At 39.3% G+C, this 21,487-nt stretch overlaps 1 protein-coding gene and 1 long non-coding RNA gene across 2 annotated transcripts; one reads left to right on the forward strand and one right to left on the reverse strand.

The window, feature by feature from the left end:
* Nucleotides 1-134: 134 nt before the first annotated feature.
* LOC125332289 lies at nt 135-13,456 on the forward strand. Its single transcript, XR_007206439.1, has 2 exons — nt 135-1,254; nt 10,178-13,456. It is a non-coding gene; the product is annotated as an uncharacterized LOC125332289 (long non-coding RNA).
* Nucleotides 1,562-21,402, reverse strand: TERB1 (telomere repeat binding bouquet formation protein 1). The gene is made up of 21 exons (XM_048317035.1): nt 21,272-21,402; nt 19,152-19,209; nt 18,119-18,229; nt 17,805-17,933; nt 17,221-17,352; nt 16,741-16,801; nt 16,545-16,660; nt 16,283-16,405; nt 15,614-15,766; nt 14,422-14,553; nt 12,911-13,036; nt 11,773-11,930; nt 10,680-11,035; nt 9,041-9,102; nt 7,954-8,046; nt 6,457-6,627; nt 5,904-5,984; nt 4,300-4,413; nt 3,800-3,912; nt 3,054-3,263; nt 1,562-2,515 (listed from the first exon to the last, which is right to left on the reverse strand). Exons 2-21 carry the CDS (start codon nt 19,183-19,185, stop codon nt 2,486-2,488), a joined length of 2,505 nt encoding a protein of 834 aa, XP_048172992.1. The 5' UTR covers nt 19,186-19,209; nt 21,272-21,402; the 3' UTR covers nt 1,562-2,485.
* Between the last annotated feature and the right edge of the window lie 85 nt (nt 21,403-21,487).

Raw genomic sequence — 21,487 nt, forward strand, 5'->3', positions numbered from 1 at the left:
CGCCGGCCCCGCGCGCGCCGCGCCCGCCCCGCGATCAGGCGGTGCCCGGGCAGCCCCGGCCGCGGCCCGCCCTGCGCCGCGCCGTCCGCGGGGCCGCCAGCGCCCCCTGCTGCCCGCGGGAGCGGCACCGGCCGGGCCGGGCAGCGCCGGCACCTGCTCAGGTACCCCCTCCTGCATCCCAGATACCTGCTCAGGTACCCCCTCCTGACCCCCGCACCTGCTCAGGTACCTCCTCCTGACCCCCGCACCTGCTCAGGTACCTCCTCCTACATCCCCCGCACCTGCTCAGGTACCTCCTACTGCATCCCCCGCACCTGCTCAGGTACCTGCTCAGGTACCTCCTCCTACATCCCAGGTACCAGCTCAGGTACCTCCTCCTGACCCCCCGTACCTGCTCAGGTACCTCCTCCTGACCCCCCGTACCTGCTCAGGTACATCCTCCTGCATCCCAGGTACCTGCCTTGGTACCTTCTCCTGACCCCCCGTCTCTGCTCTGGTACCTGCTCAGGTGCCTTCTCTTGCACCTTCGGTAGCTGTCCCGGTAGTTCCCCTGCAGCCCCGCTCCCTGCCCTGCCGTGTCCCCGTGCGGTGCAGCCCTGGTGCCCGGCAGTGCCGGGCTCAGTGCAGGATCTGGGTGAGCACACGGTGTAAGTCATTGCCGACTGGTCAAGCAATAATTACCACCCAATCCTCACACCCCTGACATCTTGTTTGTCCAGCAGAACCACGAAAGCACATCAGGGTTTTTGCGAACAGACTTCCCTGGGTGGTTTGTCGGATATTCCAGCTTTTCAAAGTGCTGAAATACTGCCCTGGATGGCCCAACCAGCTTAAAAGTGACATCAACTATTCCTATGCAATTTTCTTTTCATGATGTCCGTTACACGTGGATTTCAAAGCACTTGTGCAAGAAAATTAAACTGATCAAGACTGTAAAGTTGATCCATAGAAGAGCAAAAGACTGACTTGCACAAATTCACACCTCAGGTTTCTGCCTGCTCCTGGTCCCTGATTTCTCTTTTGGATCCCACCAGAATGTCCCAGCGGTGTCGTTCCAGCCCTTGCCTTCCGGAGGAGGTGAAGCACCAGCAGAGGCTGCCCAAAGAGGCAGCGGGAATTTCCTCCTTGAAGAGTCTCAGAACTTGACAAGGCACTGAGCAACTTGACCGACTTTGAACTCAGCCCTGCCCCAAAGAGGAGAGGAGACTAAAGGCTCCACAGGGCCTTTAGGCCACAACCTAAACTGTATCTAAGGTGAGGTAAATTGTCAGTATTGTGATATTCTCACATTGTGTCAAGTAAAGATTTACACCTTGCATATTTTAGCCACTTGAGACATATTTCAGGCCATGATAATGTGGATACTAACACCCATTCAGCAATGGATGAAGTAACAGCTTGTCTGGACGAGGTTGGAGTCCTTGGAAAAACACCTGGAGTGCGTAGGGGACCCCAACGCCCTCGTTGTGGACAGTCCACCTCAGGAGCCCTTTTGGCTCTCACTCTCCACTGAAACTTAACCCTGCTGCTGGCAACAGCTCCACACAGAGACATCTTTTATAGATGTTGGAATATTTTAATAATAAAAACCCCCAAATTGCAACAGCTGAAAATATTAGAAAATGTATTTATTGTATCGTTGTCATTGTCTTTAAGCCACATCATAGTGAAAACCTAGTGCTATTACAATAACTAAACTTTTTTCCATAATAAATGAACTATTACGTCATCATTCCTTTATCAGAACAAGTAAAAAATACAACTGAAATACTAAGGCTATCAAGTTACCAAGGCTTTCACTAAAGCATCCTATAAAAATTGTGTAATTAGCAGAAATTCTAATTTCTGCTCACTTGAAAAATACACCAAAAAACTGTCCAACTGTAAACAGAAGCCAAATTCTGTCATTACCTACTAAGTTCAACAGTGAGTACAGTATTTCTGTAACAATGAAAGATTTGCCTCCTCTGTGCAGCAGTGTTTAACCACACATTCAGTGTTTTCTGTCACAGATACATTTTTCTGCACATGCAGCATATTCAATGCATGACAAAATATTCCACCTGCTTTAAACATTTCACTTATTAAGAGGAAACAAATTCAGACACAACATTAGCACCAGTTTCAGACATAAAATACTCATTTTTGCAATACAGCCATTTCTTACAAATGGTATAAAGCAAGCTACAAAAAGTTAAATCAAAAGTTGCATAAATCAAATGCTCAAGGTTAAATTAAGTTCCAAACTCATGTAATTTTTACTGATAGAGATTTTGTTGCCTATGATAGCATCACTTAAAGAAATTGCCAAATTATGGTAAATTAAATTTACAACGCATAACAATTCTGTCACTTGTCACTGAAAAACAGGAGTCCAAGCCAACCTAAATTCTCCAAGGGTTTGTGTTGTTCTGGCAATACCTCACTGCTACAAAGGCTGTTCTTGAACATTCTGCAACGAAATCCAAAGCACTCTTAGATGATGTTATTGATGTCCTTGTTGGTTTTTTTTCATCTATAAAATGGAGATGAAAGACACAATACCAAGATAAATGTAGCCCCAAATCACTGCACAATTATAGACCAGCTTTCAGTAGACAAAGGCTTGTCACTTAAACACTCCCATGGTCTCCAAAGCACAGGAGCAGTGCTCCCTGTGTGAGGGATGCATGGATTAACCACTGGGAAACTGCTGGAGAGGCTGTCACAGACCAACATCACAAAAGAGGCTGAACAGAGAGGAGACCAACTTCCTGATAAACAGGGATTCATTCAGAGTCCTCAGCTGACACTCCCACTCTCTGTACCCTGTCAGGGGGAAGAGGCACGTTCCAAGGCTCTCTGATATTTCCCTACTTTAGTTCTCTCTCTCCAAGCACCGTCCCTGATGGAATTACACCAGAGACCATTCTCATGGGCACTGCACTGACACAGGCACAATCCCATGAATGCACATTCTGAAAGCCTGTCTTTGTTTCTGCAAGGTAGTTCAGGGGCTAGTGATGAAAATGCTTACAGCATTTGCAGTTAGTAGAAAATCCAGTGATGAGTACCTGCATCTGTAACCTGTAGTACTTCTTGGAAAGGTCAACACTTGTCCGTCCTTTCTGGAAAGGGTAAGACCACAAAATCAAATTCCAGTGGTTGCCCATTTCTTTGACTCCTTTCAAAAGGCAGTTGATTTCTTCAGCTGTGAAATCTTTTCGGGCTCTTCTCCTGCTCAAAGGTCTCATGCTCATGGCCAGGGAACATATTTCATTGCTCTGAAAAGAATTCTTTTAGTGTCATTAAGAATTATGAAAATTTACATACTATTTTGCATGTGGAAGTAACGTATTACTGGCAATGCAACCTTTAGTAGTTGTAAAGAAATGGTCACACTGTCGAGGGAACAATGGTTCTTCAAGGTTTCATCCCTGCCACCACTTACCGAAATACAGTACCTTTCCATGATCTTTGTCTTCATTTCTGTTGTGCCTACATAGTTTATACTTTTAGCAGGTTTATTCCTTTAAGTTTCTGTTACTTCTATACTGTGCAAATTTTCATCAGTACAGAAGAAATCATACCTCCAGATCCATCATTCTGAAGAGATGTCAGCTGAAAAATGCTGAACTCAATTCAGGGATAAGTCAGTATGACTGGAGTAGAACCAACACAGGAATGTTTTTTTAATAAGGTTCATTTTGCTACTGGGCTCCTGTTAAAGGTGACTAAAAAAGAAACTGTGCAATTCATAGTGCTTTTATTTGGACATTTATAAATATGTGAGTGCATGATTAGGCTTTGCATAACTAACCTCATCTTTGTCAAGTGAATGTGTGCACATTTCTTTTAAGTGCTGACATTTCTGGCTGCCCATCTCTTTGACTCTCTGTCTCTTCAGGTTAGCATCTTGGGTTTTTTGTAAAGCTATGAAATTGTGAACAAGGAGGCCAGTCAGTCACTTTAAAATAACTAAAATCTACTGAAAAACTGAATCTAAAATTGTAAAGGAGCATTTATTCTAATGAATCTGAATATATAACTGTTGCTTTATTAGTAATATCTCATTCTCCTTAGATCTTTTTCTCATAACCCACATTAACACATAAGGACTATTTATGAATCAGAAGCAAGTAATAGTGTTATTGATGTTCAAGTGGATTTCTATGAGTGAAAGTGTAACAGTTTATTTAAATTTTTAGCCATTTGTCTCCAATAACAATGACAGGTGCTTCTCTCAATGCCCTGACCTAAATGCAAGCACTGATCTTTCAGTTATGCATATTAGAGAATTAATTTTCTGGTAATACTCACACTTCCCATATGCAGGTGTCAAGTTATAGTTGTTAGTCCACCTAATATTTCTATTATGTTCATCTCTCTTTGAAGTATTAGATTTGTCTTTTCTACTTGGAGTCAAAAGAATGCCTTAAAAGAATAAACAATAAAAACCCAAACAATAAAACATTACTCATCTTTCTTAGAAAAAAACCCAAATGACAAAACACAAATTATGTTTTAGGAATTAAAATTTAAGAGAGAACCATCTTTCGAGCCATGCCACTAATCTGGTCTTGGAAGAAAGACTGGAAAATTCAGTTTACTTCAGTTTACTTCTGCTTACAGAAAATGTGTACTTGCTAAAGATAATATATTGCTGTAATGGGTTTTCAAGAAGTTATACTGTTGCTTTGGTTGGGCTTTTTACATTTTAAAATACCTTAGTGGTTTTCATAAGACAAATTAATCAATTTCTGAATCTGAAGGGGAAAAATATAAATAAATTTAAAAATCAACCCACTAGCTTTTACTGGGCATTAATTAAATAAAATAACCATGTAAACAAGGCTTTTGAAAATAAGAGTACAAAAAATAGATTTCTGGTGGGAATTTCAAAATTCAAATTTCAATTCTCATTTCAAAAGAGAATGCCTTTTAAAGGAATATTGATGTTTTAGAATTTAAGTAATGATAGAGAACTGCTTCAGCCTACTTTAAAAATCCTGGTCATCAGTCATAAGAAACAGTGTTGGTTACGAGGTGATGAGTGTAGTAGGTGTGACTGTAGTTGGAGATCTGCAGGTACCCACTACACATTCTGAAAACAATTTCTGGTGAATTATGTAAAAATATAAGGGAAGAAATACAACCATTAACATTTTTGCTATCTTAGAGAATAACATCTGTAAAAGATGAGTTTTCTGTTACCAATGGGGCAGTTGTGCATTATAAAGAACACCAGGTTTTATGGGCAACTGATGGTTCTGCAAACACAGGGCTCCCAAATTGCACTGCAGAAACTGATGGGATTTATATTCATTTTTCCATCTCTGCCCTGTTAATAACACTTCATAACAAATAAGTAAATAACAAGTAAATAGATCTGTACTAATTTCCTGATAGGTTTTTTTAGGTTACTTGCTCTAGAGCTGCTGCACAGGTTCAGGGTTCCCCTTACAGCTGTTCAGCTCCTTAGCAGAGCTCCCAGCAGGAACAGGAATGGGTCTAATGGAACAACATGGCTGGAACTGCATAATGGAGTGGTGCTGAATCCAGGAGCAGGCAGCTGAACTTGCTCTGAGCCTGACTAAACCTCTCCATTTCAGAAATCCATGCCACAAAACTGAGAAATACCAAATGCTATGGAAGTAACCCTGACATTATTCAAAACAAGATCAACACAGCAAGTGCCAGATAACTTTGCAGTGCAATAATGTGCATTACACAATTTCATTATTATAGAATATGCATTTTCTGGCCTTATAATATACAGATTATTCTCAGAATATAGAGGGGAAAAAAAAAAAGAAAAGAACCCCAACATAATTTCCTATCCACAGCCTCCCATGGTAAAGTTCTGCAAAAGAATTAATAGACAGTAAGGGCTTTTCACATCAATTTCCAAACCAAGCCCTTACTTTGGAAACTATCCTTTTTGCTCCTAAAAGTTGATACTTCTTTATGCAGCCTGTCTTTCTTCACTGGGGCCAGCAGCATTTCTGGAAAATATAAGATGAACACCAGTACAAATGCCAGTATGTAATAACTTTCATTTTCAAAATTCCTCCTTTAAACCAGAGAAATATAGAATGTGTTCTATTTAATTCATTAGGAATTATCTTAGACCTGCAAGTGTGTAATATTAGAATGAAATTACCTTGTTATGATGTCATCCATCTACTCACACTTATTTCAACTTAATACATTCCCTTGCCTCAGGACTTGCCTATTTCTGCTAAGACATGAGAATCTCATTAAAGCCTATTACGAGCATCTGTCACCATGGCATGAAATACACAAGATCCTCAAAACAGAAGTGGCCAGTTCAGATCTCACTTAGTACAAATCATTGTAAATCAAATTCCATGAGTGAGTTTAAAACAGCAAGACAAGCAGAAGCAGATAAAAAAGTTCAGAATTTTAAATGCAATTTAAAGTAATGGTTGCAAGTACTGAAAACAAACTCCATACTTTGGCGAGTTGCAGATCTGCTGTTGTTACCAGCAGCCACTTTGCGGAGTTCCCTTCGGTATCTCTCTTCAGCTTCCAGGATGACTCTGTGGTGGGAACACCTGTGCTGGCAACTCTGTAACATCTTGGTGAAGGTTCTACTGTTGAAGGACAGTCCTCCTGCTGTACACCCTGGGAAAAATAGGGGATTGTAGAAATAGCAATCACAGCTTCTAAAGAAGCCACCACAAAGTTCAGTTTTTCATTTTGCTCACTAGGATCATTTTGACTTCAGGTTTTCCATATTCATGTCATTTTTATGTGCCTTCTTGAAATACTTTGTATTTTCTCTCTTAAAAAAAATTGTTTTCAACATTTTATGGAAGCAAGTTATACTGCACTTCCAGTCCAGAAGTACTGACTGAGGCACAGATCCTCTACAGAAGTAAAAATATTGGTGGGATGGGAAGACACAGGCCTCAGTTCCATTTGCACTCCATCCAGGAGCCAAAATATATATATTATATACTTTTTTTTTTTTTTGAAACTTCATGTTGTTACACTTACCTGTATTAACCTTAATCAACAGTAAGTCTAGTTTAGGCATGAATTCCCTCATAGGAAGCCTTGCTGTTCATTTTTGAGGACATTCCTAGGGTAATTTATGGTTTAGTTATCCTTGGATGTCTCACAGTTAAGTTACATCAGCTGAAGGAGGACTTGTGTGAGGAGTCACAGGAAGGGCACAGGTCCATATCTGTAATGTTCTACCTTAAGATAAAGCAGTGCTAAAGCTCAGGTTGAATTTAGTTTGACAACTCAGATAAAAATAATGTTCAAAGGTGTGTTATGGGGTGCTTTGGGGTTTCTTTGGTTTTCTGTGGGTTTTTGTTTTGTTGGGGTTTTTTAAATTAAGAAACATTGACTTGATTACAAAGTGCACTCACAAATCTGGAGTACCAGCAGCATTCTCAGGACCTACCGATGGAGCAGGTTGAGGAAGTAGAACCTGGGTAACTGGGCTGTAGTCATGGATTGCCATAAAACTGCCTGCCTGTACTTCACAGCAGTGAGGCAGAGAGAACAGAAGGGCTGCAGAATAGTGAGGAGGCTTAGCAGGAGAGAAAATGAGGGAAATGAGCAGGGCTACACGTTCTTCCTCCCTCTTTGCAACCAGAGAAAGGAGGAAAACACCCGCTCAAGTATTCTTCTAATTAGGGGGTCACCTGTTAAGCTACTCTGTGTTCTCTTTGTCAGTAAACCCACACTATTCCATGGACCAAAATTGCAATATGTCAGCTTTACTTCAATATTTATCTTTTATTTTAGAGGTAGAAAAAAGAAAGGAAAGGAAAGGAAGCAGCTCAGGATTTATTGTTACGTAAGAGGTGATAGAACAAATGTGTTAAAATTTCTGTCAAGTCAATCCACTTACTGCACTGCTGACCCTTTAAGGCTTCTTCTATGTACTTCTATGTACTTCTATGTATGGAGAGAAAGATCTATGATAATACTTACCTGAACACCTTAAATCTGCTATTTTATGGGATGAAGATGTAGCTGAAGTATTTCTGACTTCCTCAGTTTTCTTTGAGCAGAATGAATGTTGATCTAAATGAGGGAGGAAAAAAGTCACTAAGAAAATGTAACCTATCTTTTGCCATGGTAATCATGCATAGCATACCTACGTTCAACTGCATTTTCTATTTGTAGATTATTAAAGTTTAATTAACATAACAGCAGAAAATCTAAATGAAATTCCTCAAGTTCAATGCATCACATTCACATTTTTGTAAATCCAGAATAACCACGTTCAATTCAGTGTTTTTTCATCACTCTCCCAAAGGATATTACATCAACTTGAACACAGCAAATTAACCCTGTAAACCCATATTGCTTAACTAAGCCCTATAAACTTTATTTCTCTTTGGAATCAGATGCTGAAAAATGTGATGTACTGGAATAATGCATATTCTCAGATAAGCAGGTGTAGCCTGGAGATCAGCTTGTCACCTGTAAAGCTCCCATTCTGGCAAATTCTAATCTAATGAATACTTAGCAATTTTATAAATTAACAGGAAACTAAACAGTGAATAAAGATTTGATTGAACAGATCCCAGTTCTGAAATAAATGCATCAGACTAGGATTAATGCAAATCTGAAAAGCTTCTCTCTTAAACACATGTCAACATGTAGGAACAGCATCAGGCAAAAGTCACTCTCGCAGGCAGGTTCTATCCCCTACCTCACAGACACAGGACCAAACCTGCATTTTCTATTAGTGGCTTTCACTGGTCAGTACAGATTAAACACTAAACTTAATCTCTGATACATTCATTTGAATAGTTAAAGTCAATTTTAAAAAAAGAAAGCTAAAATATGTATTAGAAGAAAAGTAGAATAACAGTTCTCCTGGTAAAATTGTGTACAGTATAAAATTCCAACACTGTGCAAACCAGTTAAAGGATATTACACACAATGCACTCTCTGTCATGTAATGATACATAACAAGTGATAAAAAGTAGTGATAAACATACACAAAGCTAATTAAAATCTCATTAAGAACAAAATCAGCTCAGAAAGGAATATGTGTAGCTATTTGTACCTGATGTGCACGTCTGTTTCATATTTCTAACAGTCTCTGCTGGTTGTTTAAATAACTGTTCACTGGGAAGATCAAAATGTGAACAAATTAAAAACAATAAAAACAACATACATTTACCTGCAAATGAATACACACACTTCAAGGGCACAAAAGAAACAATCAAATATATAAAATCAAATATATAAAAGAGAAAACTCAAAAAAAATTATTCTAATTATCCCAAGTTACTGGACTTCGGGTACCCAGCATGTAATCAGTGCATGTTAAAACCTGTTTACCAGAGATCTGTGATTGGCATTCCTTGCAGTCTGTTCAGCAGGGAGTGCAGAGCTTTCAAGGGGTGCTGGTTTCCAGAGTAATTTGCAATCCTGATTCACATAAGGATTACCTAGTGCACATAAAACTTTCACAAAATCTTCAGAATACTGTAGCCTTCACTATTTGTAGCAAAAGCTCCAAAAGATAATTAGGTTTCTTCTTTTCTTGCACTGATTAACTTCTGTGCAACCAACACACTGCTCTGATACCCTGATTGAGGATTTTTGTGTCACTGACTCCCTCTGAAAGCTGCAGGAGCAAGGAGCCTGACCCGTGGTTACTTTTCAGTAATTCCTGTGTTCACAAACACATGTTCAAGGAGAGACTTTTTTTTAATGATGTCTTAATAGTTTTGTGCTTCAGAGCCCAGAACAACAAATAAAGAAGCTGTGTGAAATTATGCTAACCAGTAGCAAAACAAAATTTACCTGAATGCACCATGGTAATTTCTGTGGTAGCTGCAAAGTAACAATATAATACCAGGAAACTGCATAGAGCAAGGTGCAGCCAGACACATACAAAAAAGCACAATAAAAATGTGGAACTCAAAAAGCCCAAACAAAACATAAAACCGCCCAAAAATGTCGTTTTGGTGATACTTTCTCATTGACTGTCTTGCAGGATATTCCAGATATAAACTCAAGAGAATGGAATCTGTATTTATGATTGCAAGTTGGCTATAAATAATTTTGGGTTATCAAGAGGAAAGATATCCATAAGAAGCAATAGAAAAAGAGGAAAATTAGCATTTGTGTGAGAGCAACGAGTAAGAGAACAGAGAATGACTAAACAGGGCTGTTCCTTTCTCTTCCCATGCAGGGCAGCAATGGAACATGAGGGGAGAACAGCAGAGGTGCTGAAACTTTGCCCCCTACTTTGCAGACACTTCAATTTCAAAATTTTTCTGAGCAGTTTTCTACCTGTTGTTTTCCTAGTAAGTGCACATTACAGAAACCATTGTGGTTTTATCCGAACCAATGGGTTAAATCTTGATCTGTTACATCAGTGAGAACTTTGGGGCAAAAGCCAGGGATGATTTTCACCACTATGCTGAAAACATGCCCTGAAACAGGCTCTCTGTACAACACCACCACTCAGAGAAAGAGATCAGGAGCTTTTGTTACTACGATGACCATAAGCTTTGATCTGTGACCTCAAAAACACTTTCACAGCATAATCTCTAGTGGGCCACCAAAAGGCTATGTCTTTTCTCTAGATGAAAAAGATAGTTAGTAACAGATAATTTAAAAGGCTGACATTCAGCTTGGAAATTACTGAAGAAAAACAACTTAATATTTCTGCTTAGGTGTAAGATTCTTACCCTGCTTGAAGACCAGACTGACTTTTTACACAAGCAGTTTTTCCATTTATACTGTGACTTTGAGGTACACTGTCTGTTTGCAGCTCAGTAACTGAACATGGATTATTCCTCTGTTCAGTTTGTCTGGTAGAAGCTGCATCCATAGTGTTCACTGTTTCATTTTTTTGTGGAGCAGAAGTTGCAGATGGAGCAAGAACCTGATTATTCAACTTTGAGGTCAATTGTGGACAGCAGACTTCTTTATGTGTTCTTTCTGTGTGCATCTTTGGATCAGCAGGATTCACTTCATGGGATTCTAATGCTTCAGAATTGGCTACTGAAGATTCATCTACAAGTATTTCTCCTTGCACTCTTCCCTGTATTGAAAAATACTGGTTAGTGACTATGTGAGCTCTGTAAAAATGCTAAATAAATCTAGTAACAGGATTAACTAGATAGTGTAACTCCGAGGGTAAAGCAAATTCCAGAGAAGCTTCAGAAAACCCCCTGACCGAGCTGAGAGCCAACAAGACAGCAATGCCACTGAAGGTGCTGAAGGGGTACTTACTAAGTGGTAATTTCAGACTGAAGCAATGAATTTGCTACTAATGCAAGGCACTGCTAGAACTTAAGATCCATCTAAATAACTCATAAACTTGCTGTTCCAAACCCACAGATATTTAGCAGCTATAAAGCACAAGGGAAATATGAAACAGCTTTATCTCAGCTTATGTTTACATTCTCCTTTATCATCTATCCCACCCCAGCTGTACAACCCTGAGCATTTCAAGCATGCAAATATTAAAGTTATAGGTTTGAATGTCCAGCAATTAAAAATAAACTCATTTTCTTCTTTTTCTGTCTTATAAAAAATCTGGTTTTACAATAAAATAGAATACTTCATAAAATAGAGGTGCCCCCATTCTCTGCACACCTGTAACTCGGCCTGATCTACAATAATGATAAAAGTTGCAGGTTGCAGTTTCATACAAATCCAATGTTTTTCCTGGTGTTTTTGCTCACATTGAAATTATCTTAAAGGTTTACTTTCTCTTTCTCGCTAAACTCCGGAAAGATGTGATTAGTTTTATCCTATTTTGGTAAATAGGCCAACCTCATCATGCTCTTTTTCCATCAAGTTTATTCTGTGTAAAATTTCTTTTGCTTTCTTCCAGTAGTCTTGTAGACATCTTTTTCTGACTTGCACACCCAACTCTTCTGCATTGTTCACATTTAATGAGTTATCATATGATTTCAGAGACAACTGCTCAGCTTTAAAATATAAAACAACATTAATATTTAAAATTTTATCAATTAACATCTCAAAAAGTATTTATCATATTTTAGTGGGTGACAGCCCCAATAATTTAATGCAAAATAACAATTTTAGTAAAACTTAAATTTATATATAAATGTTAACACACTTCAAATATAAGCTGCAGTTACAAGAGGTGAGCTTGTAATTACAGTTACTATAAATTGTTTGCACAATGATGCTGTGGAAAAAATACTTTTTCATTGATTTAAACCTAACCCTATAGGTTTTTAACCCGTATGAGTCTCTGCTTTTTCAAAAAGCAGTTCCATATTAATGGACACTACAAATCCCAACACTCTCTCAATCTTACACAAAACTCTCAGTTATGCTTTCAGCACAAAAGTGTAGATACAGGTTTGTTTTTTACTAAATAGGAATTGAATACCTTCCATGCTCTAGTGATTAGAAGAAAAGGTATCTCTGTTTCATTGGTAGTATTGTACAAATAATTAATAAAAGCTTAGTGTACCTTAAAATAAGGGTGTATTTCAAAAGAAGGGTGTACTTCAAAAAGAAAGATCAGGATTTCTTAATACTGGAAATGAATGTAGTCACAGTGATTTCAGGCTTGATTGTCTCTGGTTTATTTGCTCTCTCTAGTGGTACATCCCCAGGAGGAGAGCATCCATGGGGTGTTCAATGACAATGTTAGTATTTTCCACAAAATTTCTAGACGGGAAAGCTTTTAAGAACTGGCCCTACATGGAGAGGTTTCACAAATGCATTATTGCAACATCACTGGAATTTTTACTTCTCTTTTTTCTGCCTAAGACAGTTCTTCATTGCAAATAGGCAACTTTCTCTGCAGAAAACAAACATCTTTTGGAGTACACAGAATTACAAAGCTGCCACAGTTAAAATCACTTAGGGAATCAGCAGAACACAGAGATGGAAATAATCACTGTCATTTTTAAAGCAAAAACAGCAAGCTTACTCATTTGTTTGCAGTTCTGCAGCACAAAAGTAGCAGCTTTGATGAGTTCCTCGTCCTGAGATTCTGTCAATACCTGAATCATAAGTGGCAGACCATTGTTCTGGAGCAGTTCACACTGGTTTTCTTCTACAACAGGACATGGTAAAGGAAAATAGGCTGGTTTCAGCCTCAGACACCTTAACCTCACAGTAATTTTAAGAGCTAATAGTAGCAACTTTCCATAAGTTTCTGTAGAAAAAGAGATTTGCATTACAGACCTGAGCCTGCTGCAATGACCCAGCAGGAGAGCTTTACACCACACAGGATGATTTGACAAGAACTCAAATTTCTGTAAGAAAACTGAAGGATGACTGAGACAAATTATATGATGGAGTTCCAAGCTCGCTTAATTGTGGCCTAAAACATTCGAATTATGACTTCTCTTCCTCCATTACCTGCTCCTGGAGTAGATAATGCTACATTTCTGTAAGCCCTGAGATGTAGAAATATCAAAACCTTAGAGTTTATAATTAGCAAAACTCTAATAAAATTAGTAGTTTAATCCTGGTCTAGCCAATCTGTCCCTCATTTACTATGTAATTAGCTAATTTTTTAAATTGTGATCTCATTTGCATATGTATTCATAAAACTGATAACTTGCTAAAAATAGTTTTCTTGTTTAAACTTAATTCTGAAAAGAAAGTATTTTTATTTTGACAGCGTTGACATTTTAAGAGAAGCTTTTATTCTGTTGGTTTAATCATTTTTCTATTCAAAAGACATTTTCCATTAAGCCTTGTTTCAATTAATTCTTCATGAAAAAATGTCTTTTAAAATAAATTTATGACCTATTGAGCTAATTATTGCACATTATTGGCACTCAGAGGATGAAAATTAATCAGAATTTTTGAGCATAATCCCCTTTTCTTGTTTATCTGAACATACATGAGAAAAAAACAGTAATACAAATGAACTTCCCTTTCTATTTGCCTGTACTACCATAAAATACCAACTGAAGTGCTATATTTTTGGTATGCTTGATATGCCTAAGAAATGCTTGGGCAAGCCCTAAGGAACATGACAAAAAACCATTTCAGGGCTACCTACTGCTTATGTGACTTCAAAACCAATGCTCTTACATGGCTTTTACAAATATTACTGGCCTTGTAAGCAGTGGACAGAAGCTGTATGCACCAAGGACCATGAAAAGAGAGCTCAGGACAACTCATTTGCTCTGTCTGGATTGTAGCAGTTTTCAGGTCTGGGTTAATTATTCCCTGTGATCCCTACGCTCAGCTCTGAGTTCTTGCATATTAGTCTACTTTTTCAAAGCTATTAAAGACACTTGCTACTAAAAAGCTTTAAAATGTAAAGATGGAACATTATAAAAAACTTTTTTTTCCAAATATTAACGTTATTTAATAGAACTCTCCCTCGCGTTCCAGTCTTGATGAAGTGACACCACTGCAGGAGTCGGTGTATGAAAACTTAGGAGAAGCTGACAGAAAGAAAAAAGAAAAAGCAAATCTTACCACAAACTTCAGTACAGTGTCCAATTGTTAGAATAATACTGATTTTTTCTCCTGTGTTCAGTGTCTCATTGGACAGCAGCTTCAGCAGCTCTGACACAGTGTGATACTTTGCCAAGACAACACCCACGGCAGCTGTTTGTTAAAACAATTGGAAGGAAAAGAAACTAGATACTAAGCGTGTAGGAATCATCCAAGTATAAAATGCTGGGTTTTGAGGAAACTCTAGAGACCCCCCCAAAGCCTTGGACCTGCTCAGCCCTGTCCTGCTCTGCCTTTCACTTTAACACTTCAGATTACCACATCCCTCCTGTGCTGCTCCCAAATCCAACCCTGCCCTTCCTCCCAGCTCCACGGAGATGTGGTAGAAGATATTGATAAACGAGGGCTTTTCACTGTGCAAGTTTTGGAGATCTCTGCTGAGCTTCTCCACATCCTTTATCAGCTCCAGTATAGGGCCAGAAAGATTTGAATAAGCTTTGACACAGAGTATCTGCCACAAAAAGAAGGGCAAGCCCTTCCTGAAACTGGGAACATCCATGCTGAGGCCTAATCCTGTCACACACGAACTGACTTGAAACTACACTCAGAACTAGTGCAGGGTTATGCTTTTAAACTTTTGTGAACTTCCATTTCAAGCTCTTATGGCAGAAGTGGCAGGTACACAAACGATGGCCACAGCACAGATTTGTCAGGAACACAGGTTTCTCCAAACCTTCTGATGGAATACACAAGACCTCAGTGGGAGAGCACTACCCAGCCAGCAAATCAGAGCAGATGTGTGTTCTGCAGAAATACCACATTTGTTCAGCTCCACCTCTGAGTTACTAAAGCTTCCTACAGCTACACAATTTATTATTCAGGCACAGGCCTAACTCCAGGATCCAAACTGACTGCCATGCCCAGTGCTCAGCTTTACCTACCCAAAACTAGCTCTAGCATCTTACTTTTAATTTTCAGGAGGGTTTAAATTTCACTGTGTTTATTTTAGCAATAATGGGAAAGTAATCCACCTCAGATGAACTGAATCACTCCCCATTTACACCTTTGAATTCTAAAAAAATCTGCAACATCCACTGGGATGTATATAACTTAACTGCCTTTAAGCATCCATTTATAAAACTCTTCCACCAACAAGAGACTTTAAAAATTGCATTTTAGAATTATCATAGATAAAAAATGTCTTTTCACTCACAGTTATTAGCAATGCAGGCATCCAGAGTCTTTGTTACTACCACTGCAAGTTTCATGCTCGAGTGACTCAAACAGGAATCATGCATAAGCTCAAGGAGAACTTTGGCTAATGTATCCAATCCTCCAATAGAAACAAAATATTTCTGTACGTATGCTTAGTGAAAAACAGAAAAAATGTGATTTAAGCAATACAGTTTGCAAATTATTTTAGCATTTTACCAAGTAAGTTTATCACAGTTTTTCTGTCATTACATTTCTTGTACAACAGAAGCTGGATATATATTAATCTCAAGAAATGTAGTAACTGCTTATAAAATAGTTACAGGAAACAGTGACCCTAATATGCGCATACAAATGGCAAACATCGTGCCTGAGTTCTACCTAAGTCACTGTTTCCAGTCATGTAATAATGACTTTTATTTAGAAATACTTTTAATCAAAACAGCTTCCAAATAGTTTTTACTGACCTTGTGAAATGCAACCAGTTTGTGGCTATTTGTGGACTTAAGCACAGTGCAGTCTAAGTAAAGATGGTGGAATACAGTTGTCAAAGTTGGAAGAACAGTAAGTGACTTTGTAGAGATTGACAAGAAAGAAAAAACCATTTAACTCTCTAATTAAACTTACTTTTAACAAATGCAAAACTGTGTAAAGCTTGAGGTGCACTTACAGTTATTTGCAACTGTGAGACCAAGAAATGAACAAATGGGACGAACTATCTCAGGCTCTGTGCAACTCTCGAGCCACTCTTTGGCATAGGGAAAAACTGAGCAGCAAATGTTTTGATTATCTTCTGGAAAAATAGAAACAAAGGACCCCAAATCAAAATGTAATGAAATGAAATTTCAGCTGAAAAGTAAAAATGAAACCAAAGTATTACCAGTTTCAAGAATAACTTTAAACTTCTTTCACAATTTTTAGGGAAAACGTACCATTCTGGGGATTGTTCACACAGGCACAGAGAGTGCTGCACACTGAAGACCAGAGCTGATAGCAGGGATCAGTATTTTCATCTGACAGATTCTTCTCAGAGGTGGGGAGAGTTGTTCTGTTAAGGACAATGCAAACAAGTCCCAAAGAGTCAAGGCAACATAACTGCTAACCAGTCTATTATCTGTCTGTGGTTACCTGAATAACTGCAGCAGCAGGCTGATGCAGCCTGTATCTCTGACATAGGTTTGCCCATTTTCTAAAAGAGAACACACACAAGACTCCAGAGACAAATGCAAATGCAGACAAAATCTTAACATCAAGTTTAATTTACATACATACATTCCCTTTACCAAGTACGTATCCTCCCCAGAAGAAATACAAAATCATATCAACATACTGGGAAAAACACCTTTCTATGGTTTTTCTATACACTCTCAGAAACTACGGCTTTGCATTTGCAAACTGTATTTTTAGAACTAAACCACGTTCTGCTGTTTAAGGAAATCCCAGTGAGCAATGACCTACTTAGACAGTTCAGGTTCAGTTACATGCAAACATTCATCTTTATAAATTAAATTTACCAAAACATTACTTATCAAATGTTCCAAATTTTGTACTGAAGATTGGCAAATAGAAAAAGAGTGTTGTTGTAACACAGAAAAGAACCCAACTTACTGTTATTTGAAACCAGTACTAAGATGACGTAAACAGACATTCTTTTCAAGTTCACACCAGAATCCTTTTTAATTAAAAATAAAATGAGGTCTTCAAACAATTCAGAAGTACACAAAGTCTGTTGACAATACACTGAAAATAGAAAGTGAAAACCATTAAGTCCTAAAGTAAGCCACTCATAATCCTAAACTATTAAGTCTCAGTTGTGGCCTGTATGTGGCGAGTGGAGACAAGGCAGGACTACGAAGTGAGGGTTCCCCCTGCAGTGAGTTCTACACCAATCAGGACCCTGGCAAGCTTTGGAACAATCTAGGAGTCATTTAGCACTTGCTGCTGAGGGAGAGGGGGAGTACGGGTGTGTCTGGTAATTTAAAGACATCCTTTGTGCACGAATCAACAAGGCATTGATCAAATCTGGGGATGGACAGTGGAACTGGGGCACCTTTATTGCCCCTTGCTCCAACTGACAATCTTGTAGTCTCGTTTTGTGAGACCAAAAAAAAAAAAAAGGGAGACAAAGCACAACCACTAGTAATGATGGGGCCAAACGCACTCAGAAATACAAAAAATATTATTTTTATTACCATTACTCTCTATAATAATCCCCAATGTAAATAAAGCTGCTTCCTTTACTATGCCATGAACACTCGACTTGGCAAGGTCATTTATAAACATCAAACCACCAATTTCTCGGAAGTATTCACTTGCTTCACCTACAAGAGAAAAAAAGAACAAAAACTTTTGCTTTTGCTTCTCTGCAAAACAAAAGGCTTCTAAGACTTTACAACATCTCAAACCTTATATCCTTTAGACAACACTTTTACAGTGCTCATCAGTTTCTTAACATACATGGTGAACATAAATGAGTGCATTGTTTCTAAGGAAAAGCATTTCTTACTGTTTTGTTGACAAATGGAATAGATAGTGATCAAAGCCTCTTTCTGAGACACAGGGCAGTCCATCTGATATTTAAGGCATTCAAGCAGTAAGTTCAGATCTGTTTTCACATCTAGGAGCAAACACAAAACACTTCATTAAAATTGTTATATTTGCTATATATTAATCTATTCAGTATTAGAATAAACCTGTCCAAAATGTAGTATGTGCATGTATTTTTAAAAAGGGGGGGAAAGTGAGCCAAAATGGAGCTACATCACTTCTATTCACCCACAAACAACAAACACACCTAGCCTAGAAATATTTCTGTCCACAGTTTGTTATTTGAGCATGATTTCCTTTGTTAGGAAATATTCTAATATTTCTGGCCTTTAATTATTAGTTAACTGTTAAGTGTGATGTAAGCTACTAAATATTAAATTCACAATTGCAAGGCGCATTAAGTGTAAATAATACACAACAATTAAAATATTCAGAGTGCAAATAGAGTTGAAAATCTATAGAGTAGTAAGGGAAGAGTCCAACAGCACAAGGCTGCTCCATGGTACTAAGTTACAAGAGACATAAATCATGCACCACAGCAGCAGAGCCCTCAATCAGGTGGTTAGAGAGGCAACACAAAGTATTCTCTGGGCACCTACATACAACCCTAGGTGGGTAAACAAACTTGGAAAATCTGTTTCTTAGTCTTTGGGGTATCATAAAAAGACTTTTTTGATAATTATTTGCAATAGTACACAGCAGGTATTGGATATTGTAAAACCTTGTAAGATTTGGGGCTTCTGAAAGTTAAAATACAATAAAAATGTGGATAAATATTAGCAAATTAAAAAAAAAAAGTGACTTTGTGGTGGTGTGCTTTACTACTTGTAAGTAATTGGATTTACCCTTTATATATCCAATACAGTATCCAAAATTTGGCAAGAAGAACATTTTCCCAACAGCACACCACCCCATGACAGGCCTATCACAGTCTACTAAAACTTTGTAAAATTGATGCAGATTATAATGACAAATTATGTTAGATATCTTACCACACTGATTTTTCTGCACATTTTGAGTGTTCATTTTTGCTTTATCTCTGTTCTTGTTCTACAACAGCAAGGAAAAAGTGTTTTCAGTTCTGTTCAGTTTAGCAGTTTTTATAGTGTCTGCAGAATAAATGACATCATTTTTCTAAAATGCACTCTTTCCAGTTTTCTGCCTTTACTCTGTCATCTGTCACACACATACAGTTTAATGTATTCTTGCATGGCAAAGTTCTCCTTTGGAAATAGAGTATTTTAGAATAACCCTGCATTTGTAACTACTGCGTTATCATCTTTTGAAAGTGGACACTCTGCACGAATCAGGTAATTCCATGTTCCCACTGAGGGACACTGTTAATGTCCCTGTCAGTAAAGGATATCCCCTGCTCTGTGTCACTGATCACAACAAAGCTGAGCCAATTTTCCTTACAATAGAGGCCAACTTTGCCATCAGCCAACATGTGGCACTCAAGTAATGTTACTTAGGGGGTGAACACTATAAAACACTCAGCCTTCTGCTGCTCAAGGAGCCACTAAACCATCAGTGTTGTTCTAGTGGTACCGAACAAACCAAAGGCAATGAGCACAGAGACATATTCCTTACACTAAGAATTTATTTTAATTCACCAAAGACATTGCCACATTACATGAACCACGTAACCCACAAAACCCCACATCACTGATTCTTCACAAACCCACTGTGGCAGCCTCTGAGAGCTGAGCAGCAGTGACACTTGGAGGCAGAAGGATGGTCCCTCAAACATACCCCAAGTCCCAAACACAAAAGGTTGATGCAAGCATCACAGTAACCTATTACTCAATTTCTCAAAAAATTACTTAGCTCCAGGTAGAAACTTTAAATCAGTGGTGAATCCAGCTTAATAATGGATTAGCTTTCCTTCTCAAAGTGGAGCAAAGGCTGGAAGCAGTATCAGTGTCATCTTAATGAAGACAGACAGCCCTGCTTTCTGTTTAGTTACTGATTGTCCCCATTCCTTTGCTGCTTCCATTAGAGAGGGAGAATTTAGAGAGTTCATCTCCCTTTAACTTTTCAGAAGTGATAATAGACATGCATTTCATTTTCCTGCAAATCCAACCCTGCCACAACAGGGAAAAGCATGCAAGCCTTCTTCACCTCTTTTTGTCCTACTGCTACAACCCCACCAGCCTAAGAGAAAACAAAAACCACCCTAACAAAAGGAGGGCTGTAAAAATGAGTTCGCTCTGGAGCTAATTGCATTTCAGAAGAGTTTAATTTAATACGTGTCTATACAATTATACAATATAGGAAGCACAAGGGGTTAAAACCGTATGTATACAAGGACACATCTGGACCTTATCTGGATCTTTTACTTTTGCAGCCTACACGAAACAGTATTTATACACCAGCCTACGTTAATTAGACGCAAATAGCTCACCTCTGTTGGTGCATCACAGGGCAAGGTGGAAAGACAAGCAACTATATTTGCTTCAACAAACATCTGGCAAATGTTGCATATAAAACAGATTACCTCTTCTCCGTCAGTTATGGAAAATAACCCAGTAACATCCCTTCAAACCTCAAAAACCACTCCTGGAGAAGTGTAGATCTGTCAGTGTGTGTGTTCAGCAGCACTAGAGCACATGGCTGGCACGGTCAGTAGACCAGCCAGCCTCGGTGGGATTTATTCTTTGAAACCCAGGGACCAAATCCCAAAGAAGGGGGAAGTCCGGATTGCTGGCGTCCTGTGGAAATCAAACCCCACAGCAGCAGCTGAGGCCGTGAGGACGCTGTGCTGTGGAACAGGACTTGGGGGTGTTCTGGCCTATTTCAGCTCCCTCCCACCCCTCCTCTCTCAGATGAGCTCTGTGTGTGATTTACAGCTCATTATTCGAGCTCCACTTTGAAGTCTTAACAAGCACTCCAGATCAGCCCAAATATAAATAGGAAAGAACAGAGAAAAAAATATTTTTAAAGGGGCGGGAGGAGGGGCGGGAGGAGGGGCGGGAGGAGGGGCGGGGGGGGGCGGGGGGGGGCGGGGGGGGGGCGGGAGGAGGGCAACAGTCGAAAGATGAAACGCCAGCTGCATTCTTCTGTGGCAGGGCTGGGGAGTCCCGAGGGGGGAAATGGGGCATGGCTCGGGTACCTGTGATCCGGCGGCGCGGGTGGCTCCGGGCAGACCCCGAGGCGAGGCGGGTGCCGGCTGCCGAGCACAGCCCACCGGGCTGAGGGCTGGGATCTCCGGGCTGAGGGGGAGCGGCGGCCCCGCCGGGCTGAGGGCTGGGATCCCCGGGCTGAGGGGGAGCGGCGGCCCCGCCGGGCTGAGGGCAGTGCCCGGCCTGGCCCCTCAGGAGCCGCCGCA

This window comes from Corvus hawaiiensis, chromosome 12 (genome assembly GCF_020740725.1).
Source record: "Corvus hawaiiensis isolate bCorHaw1 chromosome 12, bCorHaw1.pri.cur, whole genome shotgun sequence".
Taxonomy (NCBI): domain Eukaryota; kingdom Metazoa; phylum Chordata; class Aves; order Passeriformes; family Corvidae; genus Corvus; species Corvus hawaiiensis.